We start from the raw sequence: 17,077 nt of genomic DNA on the forward strand, positions 1-17,077 counted from the left end.
CCCAAAGGTGTGGATGGAGTCGGCGAAGAAGGAATGACACAGAGACAGTGTTCAGTTGATCAGCAGCCTAGCCAGGATCTCCAGCCAAGTTCTGGTCTGGATCTCCAGAGAGGTTCTCTAGCCATGTTCCCTTGCTAGGTTCTCCAGCCAGGTTCAGTCACCAGGTTCTAGTCAGGTTCTCTTGCCAATTTCTGTAGTCAGGTTCAGTCCAGGATCTTTTGCCATGTTCTCTCCAGCGAAGTTCTTCTGTCTGTAGGTTCTGTGTAGGTTCTGTCTGTAGGTTCTCTCTTCTTAGTTCTGTGTTCTGAGTTCTGTCTGTTTCTGTCTTGTTACATCTGTATTTATACCAGTTGATTCAATCCTATCAATCTCTATTACAAAGGTTAGGGCGTTTCTTATCTCCATTCCAGGGAGTAAAGATTATGTAGTTTAAGCATCCTTGTTTGTAGTGATTAACTACCCGCCTGGCACTTAGTTAAGGAGTTTCATCCCCTCCCTGACTTCAGGGAAAAATTCCTACCTGGGGAAACAACCTTTCTCGGAGAGGTGACCTTGGTTAAAAACACACAGCGCTAAGGGGAGCAAACATATTAAGAACCGTATGCTATATATGCCAGGTCCCTTGAAACAGCAAGGATGGACCGGCTCCCGGCAAATTCCCCCTTTTTTATTTTTTAAAGGCAGGCATTAAAAAGAAAAACCTCAAATGCTCTCTTATATCCATTTTAAGAGTAGGATTGGCGCTTTCTGCTATTACCTGAGTCCTGATCTATCATCCCAGGCAGAGCTTGCTAATCCTGCACTTTCCCAGGGTAGAAAGGCTGCAGTGGGGTTAAGGATAAGGCTCCTTGGGCCTACCTTCTCCCATGCCATTACATTTACCTTTCCTTCCTCAGAAAAGCATGGACATACTTCTTGTATAAAACGTTCTGTCTGACTGGGAGTAACCTTAATTCCTCTGCTAGCAAGCATATGTGTTAAAAGATCAATACAGAGTCTTATTTCTTTAGACTCAGTATGGCACATCTTCTTAATCTAAAGATCAATACAGAGTCTTCTTTCTTTGGACTCAGTATGGCACATCTTCTCAATCTAAGTTCTGTACTATCCACCTTCTTACCCTACTTATCCTCTATAGGGGGGTCTGTAGCACCCTGGTGGAGTCCTATCCATCCCGAATGTGGGGGTTCTCAATGGGGGGGGCTTACCTAGGGGAATCCTTTTCCAGGGGTTCCCAAAGGTGTGGACGGAGTAGGCGAAGACTATCCACCCTCTTCCTATGGTGGAGTCCTATCCATCCCGAGTGTGGGGGTGCTTACCTAAGGGGTCCCTGTTCGGGCACCATATGCCGGGGTACAGCCCCAGCGGGTCCAGGGGTCCCCAAAGGTGTGGATGGAGTCGGCGAAGAAGGAATGACACAGAGACAGTGTTCAGTTGATCAGCAGCCTAGCCAGGATCTCCAGCCAGGATCTCCAGCCAAGTTCTGGTCTGGATCTCCAGAGAGGTTCTGCTTCGGATCTCCAGCGAGGTTCTCTAGCCATGTTCCCTCGCTAGGTTCTCCAGCCAGGTTCAGTCACCAGGTTCTAGTCAGGTTCTCTTGCCAATTTCTGTAGTCAGGTTCAGTCCAGAATCTTTTGCCATGTTCTCTCCAGAGAAGTTCTTCTGTCTGTAGGTTCTGTGTAGGTTCTGTCTGTAGGTTCTCTCTTCTTAGTTCTGTGTTCTGAGTTCTGTCTGTTTCTGTCTTGTTACATCTGTATTTATACCAGTTGATTCAATCCTATCAATCTCTATTACAAAGGTTAGGGCGTTTCTTATCTCCATTCCAGGGAGTAAAGATTATGTAGTTTAAGCATCCTTGTTTGTAGTGATTAACTACCCGCCTGGCACTTAGTTAAGGAGTTTCATCCCCTCCCTGACTTCAGGGAAAAATTCCTACCTGGGGAAACAACCTTTCTCGGAGAGGTGACCTTGGTTAAAAACACACAGCGCTAAGGGGAGCAAACATATTAAGAACCGTATCTATATATGCCAGGTCCCTTGAAACAGCAAGGATGGACCGGCTCCCGGCGGGGGCGGGGGGGGGGGGGGGGCAGGGGGAAGACCCGGAAAGAGGGGCGGAGGAAGATAGAAGGTAAGCTCATTGAAATCTACAAACCTTTTACCCTTTTTCCATTCTACCTACCCCCTCCCTGTCTTCACTTCTCTATCTATCCAATACTGATTCCATGTCCATTGATTTCAATTACTTTCTTGTCAACACTCTCAATTCTTATGCCCTTGTCTTTTTTGGCAAATCCATCTAGTATAGCCTAGCCCTGGAGGAATGTATTTGTCTGCTTTCTCTGGATCTGCATCAGTGTGGCTGAGCACAAGTTAAAAGGAGGGAAAATGCTCCACAATTAAGTGGATCAGAATCACTTATATAATACTGTACCTTTGTCCCTGACCAACAACTTTACTACATTTTTGGAATAAACGTAATTTCCTTTTACCCATTATTTCACAGCTATTTGCAGTTTTCAAATGTCCTCCTCCATGTTTCCTTCCCCCATTCTCAAAAGGCCATACCTTATATTGCCAAAAAAATGAAAATCATTAAATGAGAACTACCTTCATTATCTCACTACAAAATGTATTACTCTTTCTGCAATTATCATTCCTTCCTTCCTTCTTTTTACAATGGATATGTCCAGTACTCCTACGGCCAAGCCTACAACATCAGCCTGGGATTCCAGCCCCTTCAATATTCTCAGAAAAGTCTTCCTCTCTCTACTCGCTACTTATCAGCATACTCAAGTCTCTCTCATTGAAAACAAACAAACAAACCCTTTTCTTAACAAATAATCAGATTCTCTCTTTTCAGCTGTTTTCCTGCTCAATAAAGGCAACCAATGACACACCAAGGAGAAAGACCTCAGAGGAAATCAATCCTGCCAACACATTGATTTTGACCTTCTAGCTAGCTTCTACAATTATGAGGAAATTTCTGTTGTTTAAGCCAACCAATCCACGGTACTATGTTATGATAGACCTGACGAACTAAAACACATGCCTTGTGCTTTTGTTGTTGAGGTTTCTTCCATTCCAATACCACTAACACTAAGAGCTGTTATCATGAGTACTGAATATTGTAAAGTACTTTTATTGTTGCTCCACATATATTTTCTTAATCTTCACTACCATGCATAATCTAGGTATTATTCCCATCTTATTAATGAAAAAACAGAACCCCAGAAAGGTTTCATAAGCAGCAAAGAAGTTCTAATTCAGATTTAATTTTTAATGCCTATTGTTTTTAGAAATCCTTTCCTGCTCATCTCATTTATCTAAGTTCTTCAAAGTCATGCTCTTCCTTTATAAAATCTTCCAATATTCATTTGAAAGAACGTTTCTTTTTTCTTAATTTTTAGAGCTTCTCACTGACTTGTATAAAATCTGTGTTCTCCAGTACTTGCTCTATTTTAAAAAATCATTTTAGATTGTTTCTTATTTAGTATCCCATAGAGCTAGATTTAATTCTTCTTTATATCCCTACATAATAATTAGTTGAGCTTGGTAAGTAGTGGCTAAATATTTGAGAGAGAAGTTATTATGAAACAGAAATGATAAAAGACAAAAAGGTTGCTAGGAAAATACAGATTATTTTTAAGTAACTGCTAGATAAAAGTATAGAAATGTAATATAATTTTTATATAAATATTAATGAAAATGAAAGGTTGCTACTATATATTATATTATAAGAGTAGCTGAATAATAACAAAAAGCTTTATAACTCCCTAAAATAATAAATACTAAAAAAGATGAGCATAGTGTTTCCCCCTGGAACAAGGCTGTATTTTTTTTTTTTTTTAATTTTAAAACTGGTGGCTTTATTCCAAAAACTAATTGTTAGGAAATATTTTAAAGCAAAGAGTATATAAATCAAAATATTATGCAAAACTAAAGAAGCATCTAAAGCAAATTACATTTTACTAAAATGACTAGGTAGTATTATAAATACAAGCAACATCTTTGACTTTTTATAATTAATGTCCTACAGCTTCAGATTTCTCAGGAAAAAAATGGGGTATAAGAAATTATATTCAGCCCAAGTTGGTTTGGCTCAGTGGATAGAGGGTTGGCCTGCGGACTGAAGGGTCCCAGGTTCAATTCCGGTCAAGGGCACAGGCCCGGGTTGTGGGCTCGATCCCCAGTAAGGGGCATGCAGGAGGCAGCCAATTAATGATTTTCTCATCATTGATGTTTCTCTTTCTCTCCCCCTTTCCTTTCCTCTCTGAAATCAATAAAAATATATTTGTAAAAACAAAAAGAAATTATATTCGTATCATCAGACTACAAACACACAGAAGTATATTTTAATTTCTAAAAATTTAGGTAGTAAATATTTTTTGGTAGCAATACCATATACAAAGTATTTTTCTTTTCTATATAAAGTAATTGTATTTTCAATGCCACTCACCCTGTCGGTCAAACAATGAATCAACAGCTGTGGCTTTATTTGAAGGAGCCTCTGTTATTGGTTTGAGATATGCTCTATATCCTTTTAAAATGGATGCCATAAAGCGCAAAAATGCCTCTTGAATTTCCATCTCAAGTTGAGTCATCTTTTTTTGCCAGGAGAAATCTGCTTCAATTGGAGTCATCTCAATTGCTGAACCTTCTTGAGTTTTTTGGTGAACTAGCATATAAAACAAGAAAATGACATCTATAATAATAAAAGCGTAATATGCAAATTGACCGAACGGCTGAACAGCGGAATGACCATCAGATGACCTTCTGTATGATCTTCCAGATGAAGCCTGGGTGAGGGCTGAGGCAGCTGTGGCTGGGAGGACCTACTCTTGTAAGAATTTTGTGCATCAGGCCTCTAGTTAATATATAATGTTATATATGTACATATATATAATGACTGAGCAATTAAGGAAACTATCAAAATAAAGCCTGTGACTTCCCGAAATGCCTCTCTCCATTAATGCAATGGCATCATTGGCCCGGGCTAACAGAGATGCTCAAGCAGACAGAGCACAGACAACACGCTTAAAAAATCATGAAACACAATATTAATTTCTTATTACTGGAATTTTGTTTTGTAATTAAACTTCTTTTAAGCAGAGCAAAATTGTGTTTAAAGTAAGAAGAATTTTCATTAAAATATTCCTTTTTCCTCACATTTACCTGAAGATAACTGGGGATACAATTTCTTCAAGGTGCTAAGTAAATTTTTGCATGGCTTTTTGGGAAGCTGCTTCCAGTTCATGTTCTTCTTTTCATCAGATCTATTAAATAAAAATATAACTAATAAAACATCTCAATCTGCTTTTACTTAAAATTCTTATGTCAAACTAAAAAGGAATATAGAAAGTGTATTTTTACTGAAGTTACAATTGATATAGACAGTCTGAATAAGTGGTTTTCAAGGAGCTTCTCTTTTCATTTCAATTATCTTGAATCAAATTTGGTCATCTCATACTAACCCTCCAATACTAGAGTTATGAATATGAGTTATGAATACAACATAAAATTCTTGCTTCAACAGTATTTTAGAATCATTTTAAGTGTCGAACTTAATTGACTTGAGATTTTTAAATTACCTATTAGAAGTAAATCTCAACAAATATTACAGCATCAGTGACATATAGAAGCATGTTCTCACCACAATTCAACTGAGTTAGCATTGAAGAAAAAAAACTTTGAAAGTTCAAAAGAACACTTTTTATTTTTATTGATTTTTAGAGAGAGAGGGAGAGATAGAAACATCTATGACAGAATCAACCAGCTGCCTCCTGCACACCCCTTATTGGGAACAGAGCCTGAAACCCTGGCATGTGCCATGACTGGGAATCAAAACAGTGACCTTTTGGTTCCTGGGCCAATGCTCAATCACTGAGCCACACTGGCTGGGCCAAAAAGAACACTTTTAAATAATGCATGAGTCAAATGAAATATTTTAATAGAATAAGAAACATTTAAAACTCTACAAAGATGAAAGCACTATGTACAAACCACGGGCTACACCTACTGCTATACATTAGGCCAATATCATTTATGAACATCAATGCAAGCATCTTAAATTCTTAGAAAGGTTAATCCACTAGTGTGTAAAAAACCAGAGCAAGATGATGTTTACATCAGGAATATAAGAATTGTTTACAACTACATGGTTTTATAATGTAATATACCGTACAGAGATTAAAGAAGATTTTAATGCTCATCTCAATAGTTGCACAAAAGTACTATAACATTCCTATATCCAGCAACTAACAAGTACAAAATGTAATTTAAAATACAATTTATAGTAACGATAAAAACTATAAGTTTTTATAAGTTTTACTTAAGGATAAGTAAGCCTAACAAAAGATGTGCATGGTCTTTGAGAAAAATGCAAGTTTATTGAACAATTTTAAAAGATTTATAAAGTAAAATGCCACATGCATAGGTAGGGAGACTATGTCAAAAAGATGCCATTCGTTCCCAAATTAATCTATAAATTCAATAGAATTCTAACCAAAATCACAACATAATTTTGTGTGGAACTTAACAAACTGATATTAAAATTTATATGTTAAAGAAAGGACAAAATATATCAAAACAATTGTAAAGGACAGGAGTAAAGGGACTTGCTATATCACATCATAACTCATTTTTTTAATCTATTTTTATTGATTTCAGAGAGGAAGAAAGGAGACATAGAAACACCATTGATGAGAGAGGATCACTGATAGGCTGCCTACTGCATGCCCCACACTGGGGATCATCCCGCAACCTGGGCATGTGCCCTGATTGGGAATCGAATTGTGACCTCCTGCTTCATGAGTCAATGCGGAACCACACTGGCCAGGCTCACATCACAACTTTTCAAAACAACGTTAAGATATAATTCACATACCATACAACTCATCTTCCTGAAGTGTACAATTTGATGTTTTTAGTATATTCACAGAGTTGTGTAATCACCACCATAATCAATTTTAGAATATTTGCATCACTTCAAAAAGAAACCCTGCATCCCCTTAGTCACTAATCTCTGATTCCCCCATCTTAACCAACCTAGTTTCTATGTATATAGATTTGCCTTGGATAGTTCATATAAATGGGACCATGATGTTTTCAAGGTTTATCCATGTTATGCACAACTTAATTTTACTAGTAAATTCGTTAAGATAGTGTTCCATGAATAGAGACAGTAGGGGGGTGAGGGCATGTGCTGGAGATGGGAGTGGCCAGGAAGAGATCAATGGGGGGAAAAGGAGACATATGTAACACTTTAAACAATAAAGAATTAAAATAAAATTTTAAAAGATAGTGTTATACTAGCAGGAGACTAAAACAAAGGAACAGAATAATAAGCATGCATGCTATATTCCATGCTAATATAGAAACTGATATGTAATAGTGTTGACACTGAAGACCAGTAGGGAAGAGATGAACTCACTATTCAATAAATAGTGCTATGTGACAAGTGTTTGTCCATGAAATAAATAAATAAATAAATAAATAAATAAATAAAATGGTATGTCTATGTCATGTCATACACTAATACCAAGTTTAGCTGAATTAAAGACCTACAGAGAAAGGCAGAACCCGACCACTTTAAGACTATCCAGGATAGTATTTTATGACCTCGAGCAGAGAATTTCATATATAAGAACCAAAAACAGCAATCCATGAAAGAAAATAATAAATCTGATTGATTAAAATAAGCTTCTATTCATCAAAAGAACACGATAAATAGAATGAAAAGACAAGTCAATGTGGGAGGAACTACTTGCACAAACCAAGAATTAATTCCAAATTATACAACCAACTTACACAAATTGAAAGAAAAAGGCAAACAACCAAACAAGAAAATTTACAAAAAAAGGGGGGGGGCGGGGGGGACCAATTAACAGGACAGGAAAACCAAAGGGCAAAAAGAAATATAAATCTACTATTTGCATCTAATTAAGGAAATGTAAATTAAAGCCACAGTGAGATTCCATTACCATCAAACTGGCAAAAATTTTTAATTCTGACCATAACAAGTATTAGCAAAGAAATGAAACACACAGAACTCTCATTTGCTGCTGAAGAGGTGGTAAACTTGGAAGATTAACAAAGCCTACCAACCAACATTGGCTCTTTAAGGTATATGCTTCAGAGGAATTCTTGCCCATGAACTCAAAGAAATATGCACAATAATGATCACAGCAGCCTTGTTCATAACTGTAAAAATCTAGGTACAATCTAAATATCCACCAACACTATACACACTGACATTGAAGTAGAGCTACGTGTATCAACATGGATGAGTCTCACGAAGAATGGGAAGTGTAATAAACACAAAATTCAAGATGATGCAAGATATGTACACAGGGTTTCAGATTTCTTGGTAATATTCTATTTTTTCCAACTGCATGGTGGATACATGGGAGTTATTTACATTATCCTCTATAATTTTTGGGTATCTGGAATATCTCATTATTCTTTAAGTACAATTAAGCAAAGAATTTAAAGTTATTTTAAAAAAATGTTTTAATCAATAAACATTTTTAGAAGTTACTTAAAAATGGCAAAATTAAGAATTTCAAAAAAAAAAAAAAGAATTTCCATGTTATTCAAAAGAGTAAATAAAAAAAGTAAACATGTGAGATACAACTTCATAAAAAATCATTTCCAAAAGCATCACAATGTATACAATCCTGAAATAACTGTTTTTCAGGGATAGCAGCTAAAAAACAACAAAATGTTGCTAAAAGAAATATTTAGTGCATACAAGTAGTTTATTTCCAGGCTATAAGTAAATTTACATATACCTAGTAAAGAGCCACCACAATTATAGTTTCTAACTACAATGGTAGATCCACTTCAAAATTATTTTTAAAGTTACAACAAATGCCCCAGCTGGTTTGGCTCAGTGGATAGAGCGTCAGACTTCAGACCAAAGGATCCCAAGTCATTTCCGGTAAAGGGCACATACCTCAGTTGCAGGTTCCTCCCAGGCCCAGGCCCTGGTCAGGGTGAGTGCAGGAGGCAACCAATTGAGATGTTTCTCTCACATTAATGTTTCTCATCTTTCCCTCTCTCTAAAAATCAATAGAAAAAATATCCTCGAGTAAGGATTGAAAAAAAAAAAAAAGTTACAGCAAATGTTTTCTTCTTTCCTTAAGTTATTCCTTTGGCTCACTTTGGGATGTTTTTCCAACCAATTCTATTGCTGTAACCACTAAAGTCTCATCAAAGTTCTTATTCTTTTCACTAGGGGCCCGGTGCACGAAATTCGTGCACTGGGTGGGGGGGGGGGAGTGTCCCTCAGCCCAGCCTGACCCCTCTCACATACTGGGAGCCCTCAGGCGTTGACCCCCATCACCCTCAATCGCAGGATCGGCCCCTTGCCCAGGCCTGATGCCTCTGACAGAGGCGTCAGGCCTGGGCAGGGGACCCTCATTTCCCCCCATCACTGGTTCTGCCCCCAGCACAGGCCTGGGCAGGGGACCCCCAGACCCCTCCGATTGCTGGCTCTGCCCCTTGCCCAGGCCTGATGCCTTGGCCAGAGGCGTAGACCCCCATCACCCTCCGATCGCCTGATCGGCCCCTTGCCCAGGCATGAAGCCTCCGCCAGAGGTTTCAGGCTTGGACAGGGGACCCCCATTTCCCCCCCCGATCACTGGCTCTGGCCCCCGCCCAGGCCTGAGGCCTCTGGCCCAGGAATCATGCCTGGGCAGGGGACCCCCATCTCCCTCTGATCGCTTGCTCCACCACCTGCCCAAGCCTGACGCCTCTGACCCAGGCTTCAGGCCTGGGCAAGGGGACCATCATATCCCCCCAATCCCCAGCTCTGCCCCCTGCCCAGGCCTGACGCCTCGGCCAGAGAAGGTGACCCTCATCACCCTCCGATCACCAATCACCGGATCGGCCCCTTGACCAGTTCTGAGGCCTCCGGCAGAGGTGTCAGGCCTAGGCAGGGGACCCCCAGCTCCCCGCGGTTGCAGGCTCCGCCCTTGCCCAGGCCTAACGCCTCTGGCCTAGGCGTCCGGCCCGGGCAGCGGGGACCCGCAGTGGCAGCGGCCCCGCGATCGTGGGCTCCGCTTTAGGCCCAGGCAAGGGACCCCTAGCTCCCGGGACTGCCAGCTTCGACCGTGTCCAGCTCCCATCGCTGGCTCCACCCCTACTTCCTGCTATCACTGGCCAGGGCGGCAAAGGCACCTGATTCTCCGATCATGGCTGGGGGGCAGGGCAAAGGCGGCCCCAGGGCCGCCTTTGCCCTGCCCCCCAGCTCTTAGCTCCCCCCTGGGTTTCCGATCACTGTCAGTGGCAGGGGGCTTCTTCCTGCTTTCCCTTTCGCCTCCCTGCATTGTGCCTACATATGCAAATTAGCCGCCATCTTGTTGGCAATTAACTGCCAATCTTAGTTGGCAGTTAATTTGCATATAGCCCTGATTAGCCAATGAAAAGGGCATCGTCGTACGCCAATTACCATTTTTCTCTTTTATTATTTAGATTTTCTCCTAATCTCAAACAGTATAGAATAAGTACTCCAAGATCTAGAAGTTGGCACCAACATGAAGAAATTTTCCATACTTACTACATTTTCCATTAAGGAATGGGGGAGTGTGGAGCAGTTTGCTTTTAGGCATCTATCAGAGCTGCTTCCTTTATTAATGTGGTACACTACTCTCTGAACTCGTTATACCACTACTGTATATATTTATCACCTCCAGTAAACACAAACTATGACTAATATATATATATATTTTTAAATATATTTTTTATTGATTTTTCACAGAGAGGAAGGGAGAGAGATAGAGAGTTAGAAACATCAATGAGAGAGAAACATCGATCAGCGGCCCCCTGCACAGCCCCCACTGGGGATGTGCCTGCAACCAAGGCACATGCCCTTGACCGGAATCGAACCCGGGACCCCTCAGTCCGCAGGCCGACGCTCTATCCACTGAGCCAAACCGGTTTCGGCTAATATATTTTTTTAATCCTCACCCAATGATCTGTTGTTCCTTTATTGACTTTAGAGAGAGAGGTAGGGGGAGAGAAAGAAACACAGAGAAAGAGAGAAAAAGATTAATTGGTTGCCTCCCATACATGCCCCTATCTGATGCGCCCCTACCAGGGATGGAACCTGCAACTTACATGTGCCCTGACTGAGAATCAAACCCATAATGGTTTGGTGTATAGGATGAACAACCAATTGAGTCACCCAGTCAGGGAAAACTATCACTGATTTTTAATATCAATTTCTCTGCACAAAATGCATCCTTACAGCCTGGCCGGTGTGGATCAGTGGTTGAGGGTCAATCCATGAACCAAGAAGGCATCGCTTAATTCCCGGTCAGGGAACATGCCAAGGTTGCAGGCTGAATCCCCAGTAGGGGGCCTGCAGGAGGCAGCCGATTGATGTTTTTATCTCTCTGTTCCTCTCACTATCTCTGTATCCCTTTCCCTTCCCCTCTCTCTAAAATTAATAATAACATTTTTTAAAATATATTTTATTAATTTTCTACAGAGAGGAAGAGATAGGGATAGAGAGTTAAAAACATCAATCAGAGAGAAACATCAATCAGCTGCCTCCTGCACACCCCCCTACTGGGGATGTGCCCGCAACCAAGGTACATGCCCTTGACCAGAATTGAACCTGGAGCCCTTCAGTCCGCAAGCTGACGCTCTATCCACTGAGCCAAACCGGTTAGGGCAATAATAACATATTTTTAAAAAATACACCCTTATAAAATTTAAATCTTGACAACTAAGGAAATGACATATTACCCTATATTGTAACTAAACTCAAACAGGTAAACCCATTCCTTAAAAGCTTACACATGGATTTTGAATTAAACCTAGAAAGTATATAACTCTTCAGCTGTGAAAGCAGTGTTTAACCTTTTTAAAAAAATCCTTATTCTCTTTTGATAAACATAAATATTTACTGCCTGCCATTAACATTACTATGCAAATATAAACTACTATAATGTAGAGATGTTCTTTTCAAAACCATAGAGCTTTCCAGGATTCTGATACTTTGTTCTGGTTGTGACTCACTGATGAAGACTTTTTAAAAATATATTTTTATTGATTTCAGAGAGGAAGGGAGAGGAAGAGAGACAGAAACATTAATGATGAGAAGGAATCACTGATTGGCTGCTTCCTGCACATTGGACCGAACCCGCAACCCAGGCATGTGCCCTTGACTGGAATCGATCCTGGGACCCTTCAGTCCGCAGCCCAATGCTCTACCCACTGAGCCAAACTGGCTAGGGCTGATGAAGACTTATTAACAACTTTTAAAAATAGCATATTTCTAGATGCTGTCAATGAGCTATATCTAAATATGAGGAAAAATATAAATGGGAGATAACATAAAAAGAATCAACTTACATATATAACATGTTTGTATCCAAGTCAATGCAAACAACATCTTGTGGTGGGTCATGCAGATCAAAATACCTTGAGTCAACTCCAACTATAAATGGTACAGGTGCATTAAGCACTGCCGCCAGTGAGAGAGGACAAAGGGGAATATATGGGCATTGCCACTGAAATGGAAAGATCATCTGGGGAAAAAGTTTTTAAAAATTAGCCAAATTAGAAATTTGCAATAAAATTATGTAATTAACTAATATTAATGAAAGGGATCACTAAGAAGCAGTTAAGTCTAGTTTCTTTTACCATAAACATCATTTCAAAAACTAAATGACTATAAAATATTATTAAACAATACAATGAGCCAATGTAATTAAAACCTTTAAGCATGACAATGATCACAAGCACAATAAAAATGCTAACAGCTCTTTGGATGTTAGTCCTTCTAATGTCTATATAAAACCCACATTCAGTTTTACAGAAAAAGTCAAAGTATAGTATTGCCTAAAAAATTATAAAACAAACTCATGATCTTTAAATCTCATGCATTTCATCTACATATTAAGTCTCAAGATAACCTTTGACTAAAATCCAACTAAAAGCACCAAGGAATCAAAAAAAAAAAATTAAAATGATTCCCTTGGGAATGGTAATACTCAATTGAAAATTTCAACAAAAAAAATTTCCTAACCACTCAAATAACAAAATTATCCAACTTCAGTGAAGCTTGACATCATAAAAATAAAGGTGAAGAGATTAGCAAAAGAACATATATGCATGGTCCATGGACACAGACAGACAACTGTGGTGATGGCTGGAGTGGTGGATGGGGTAAGGGCTGGGTAGGAGAGGCTAAAGAGGGGAGAATGGAGGATATCTGTAACAGTGTCAACAATAAATAATAAAATAAAACATACCTTAAGAATCTTTACCAGGTTCGCTTTACAAAGCTCTACCTTAATTGTATCACATATGCTTATGTGTTTTTTTAAAAGATAAGGTTAATTAAAAATCCAGATCAAAATTTTAATGATCAGCTAATATTAAATTTTTAATTACTGATGATAAAATTTTTCCTCTACTATAAAAATTCTTGCTGTCTTTCAAGGTCTACTTTAATTCCTATCATATCCATCATCCCTCACTCCAAACAAATGCCCTTAGCATTTACTATCTCTGCCAGTTATCCCAGGTGGTTATTCAAAACTAGAGGCCCGGTGCACGAAACTCGTGCACGGCGGTGGGAGGTGTGCATGTGTGTGTGTGTGTGTGTGTGTGGTGTGTGTGTGTCCTTCAGCCCAGACTGCACCCTCTCCAATCTGGGAACCCTCGAAGGATGTCCAGGATTGGGCCTAAACGGGCAGTCAGACATCCCTCTCACAATCCAGGACTGCTGGCTCCCAACCGCTCGCCTGCCTGCCTGATTGCCCCTAACTACTTCTGCCTGCCAACCTGATCACCCCCTAATCACTCCCCTGCCGGCCTGATCGACTCCTAACTGCTCCCCTGCCGGCCCGATTGCCCCAAACTGCCCTCCCTTGCTGGCCTGGTCACCCCCAACTGCCCTCCCCTGCCAGCCATCTTGTGTCCACATGGGGGTGGTCATCATATGTGTTGGAGTGATGGTCAATTTGCATATTACTCTTTTATTAGATAGGATGGGATTTTATCTTCATTTATTTACTCACCAAATATCTGAGTATTTAATAAGTGCCAAGCACTGTTCTAGATGATGGAGCATAACAGTGAATAAAACAAAGATCCCTGCCCTCATGAGGTATACAGTTTAGCATAAGAGTTAGCAAACTTTTTCTGTAAAAGATAGGAAATGTAGGACTTGTGAGCAATATTGTTTGTCACAATACTTAACTGTCTTCATGCATGAAAACAGTCATAGGTAATATGTAAATAAATGGCCTATGTCCTAGTAAAATTTTACAAAAACAGGTGGCAGGCAGGATTTGATTCCTGGACCATAGCTTGCCAATTCCTGATCTAGCAGGAAGAGACAGAAAATAAACAGAAGACATAATAAATGAAATACAGACCATGTCAGAATTGCTAAGCGCTACAGAAAAATGAAAAAGTCAAGTGAAGAGGATTAGAGTTCAGAAGAGAAGAAAAGGAAATGAGTTGTATTATTAAATAGGGCAAATAGGGTAAGCCTCCTTAAGAAAGTGACAACTGAACAGAAACCTGAAAAACGTGAAGGAGGGATTTAGCCACAAGGATATCCAGAAGGGGGCTTCAAAGAGAAAGAATAGCTTTAAGGCTTTAAGGTATGGGGCCTGCCGAATATGCTTCAGGGGTAGCAAGGAGTCCAGTGTGGCTGGAACAGAGTAATCAAGGGGGAGAATATTAGAAAATGAGATCAGAGGACACAGAGATAGAGCCACTAGCACAGAAAACTTGTAAGGACTTCAGAGTTCCTTCAGTGAAAACTGTCTTCTGTTCACCTGCAACTACATAAGAAATTTTGGTATAAAGCTTTCTGACAGCAAAATATGACACCCTTGTCTTCACCTCTGACTTATGCAGCGCAACCTTAAACAGGGTCACTGTTATAAAAATACTCATTTGTTTCATTAATTTTTGCTACAGAGCTCCATTGATTATTTTATATTCTTTGATATTCAAATCATTCTCCTTTTGAAGAATTTATCCTGTCACCATTCTTTTCTATTTTCTCTTCTTCAAATTGCTTAACTGCTAAATCCTCATTTACCAGTGGTACTGCATGCAATTCAGGGAACTCTCCAACATTAGTGACATCAATTCCATGCAATCTTGCATTTTTCATAAAATTTCTAATTTTATGTTGCAATTTTCCACCTGTTCTTGAACTACACTGCTAAAATTAATCAAGAGACTGGGCCACAAAGATTCTGACAAAGGGGCATGGATGTTTTATAGGAAGGAATATTTGAGTGGGAACTTGCTAAAATTGGTCAGTTCATTAACAAATATTTTCATGTTATAATGACTTTTACTTTCACATGCAACGGTGGAAACTTGAACATTAATCCTATGTAATAATAGACAAGCATGGTAATTGACCATACCTTCACTAAGTAAGCCTCCCATTGGCTAATCAGCGTGATATACAAATTACTGCCAACAAAGATGGCAGCTAATTTGCATATACCGGCTGGGAGCGAAAACTGAAGACACCGTAGAAGGAAGCCAAGCAACGGTGCCGAGGTAGCGGAGGCGGGCGGGAGAGAAGCATCAGAGACTGGCGGGAGAGAAGTGACAGAGATGGGCGGGGTAGCAGCGGCAGAGACGGGAGCAAAGCCCTATTCTTGCAGGAATCTTCCTGCAACGGGCTTCTAATATGTACATAATGAAGTTATTTGCTTCTCATAGATCATTGTTTTCAGTCCTCGAAGCATTTCTCAGACCAGATTAAGATCTTGGAGACATATTCCATTTGTTGATTTAACAAGTATTAATTCAGTGCTTACTCTATGCTACCAAGCATTTGTACATTATCCTATTTCAAAATCACTTAGAATTTTCTACATGTTAATGGCTCACAAAGATTAAAAGTTGACCGGTTTGGCTCAGTGGATAGAGCGTCGGCCTGCGGACTCAAGGGTCCCAGGTTCGATTCCAGTCAAGGGCATGTACCTTGGTTGCGGGCACATCCCCAGTAGGAGGTGTGCAGGAGGCAGCTGGTCAGTGTTTCTCTCTCATTGATGTTTCTAACTCTCTATCCCTCTCCCTTCCTCTCTGTAAAAAATCAATAAAATATATTTAAAAAAAAAAGATTAAAAGTTAAAATTGGAAGAAAGTTGAACAATGTAAGCCAATGAACAAAAATAGATCCAGAGACAGAGAAGCATTGAACAGACCATCAAACCTCAGAGGAAAGGCGGGGGGGTGGGAGGGCGGGCGTGCACATTAAGAGACCAACCAAATGACTTACTTATATGCATGCATATAAGCATAACCAATGGGCACAGACACCAGGGGGTGAGGGCATGTGTTGGGGAGCTGGGAGTGGCCAGGGAGAGGTCAATGGGGGAAAAAGGAGACATGTAATACTTTAAACAATAAAGATTTTTTTTTAAAATTGGGACAAGGTAACTGTGTAATTTATTTCCATTAATATTAGATCAGCTGAAATTGGCCAGAGCCTCTCATTTAACATAGTAAGTTTCATTCACAAGTTTTATTATTATATAATCACATAGATTCTCTGAAAAACTCTAGAATGTGAACAATTAGAATTTGAAAGTTTCTCTCAAATAGAGAAAATTTCTCTTTGCCAAACTATTATTTTATGTTAGACTTATACTGGTAATTCCAAAGTTGCTTTCGTTAAAGAAACTATCTTCAGAGTAAAAATTCTGTCAATAATTCTGTGCTAAAAGGAAAAATACTATACTTACAGCTACAACAGCTTCGGCTACTCCAGTCAACACAGCTGGCCTCAGAGAATGCAGCAGAATCTTACTCTCAAGTAAAACAAAGAGCAGCAATGTTGCACAATTCTCAGGACCCAGATTCATTAACAAGGTGCTAAAGTTGGCTCCACTAGAAAAAGAGAAAAAGTGATGATTATGAACTATTTTGCTAAAACATGTTAAGATATGCTTATTAAATTATTTCCTATATATTAACAGAGTTAGAATCTAGTGTTAACTTCAAATTCTGATTTAGTTATCACTGAAAAGTAGCAAATCTAATGAAACAGTTTAACAGAATGATTCAAATTCATCCCTTG

At 39.5% G+C, this 17,077-nt stretch overlaps 1 protein-coding gene across 7 annotated transcripts in view; it reads right to left on the reverse strand.

Annotated features, from left to right (window-relative positions):
- The window catches only part of DENND4C (DENN domain containing 4C), a 133,291-nt gene that overhangs the window by 61,894 nt on the left and 54,320 nt on the right, over nt 1–17,077 (reverse strand). For all 7 annotated transcript variants that reach the window (XM_059656565.1, XM_059656569.1, XM_059656568.1 and 4 more), the window contains 4 exons: nt 16,743–16,887; nt 12,364–12,539; nt 5,176–5,276; nt 4,460–4,678 (listed from right to left, as the gene is read on the reverse strand). In XM_059656565.1, the coding sequence (XP_059512548.1) occupies nt 4,460–4,678; nt 5,176–5,276; nt 12,364–12,539; nt 16,743–16,887 (641 nt within the window). The remainder of the gene's footprint in view (nt 1–4,459; nt 4,679–5,175; nt 5,277–12,363; nt 12,540–16,742; nt 16,888–17,077) is intronic.

The sequence above is a fragment of the Myotis daubentonii genome, chromosome 11 (genome assembly GCF_963259705.1).
Source record: "Myotis daubentonii chromosome 11, mMyoDau2.1, whole genome shotgun sequence".
Taxonomy (NCBI): Eukaryota; Metazoa; Chordata; class Mammalia; order Chiroptera; family Vespertilionidae; genus Myotis; species Myotis daubentonii.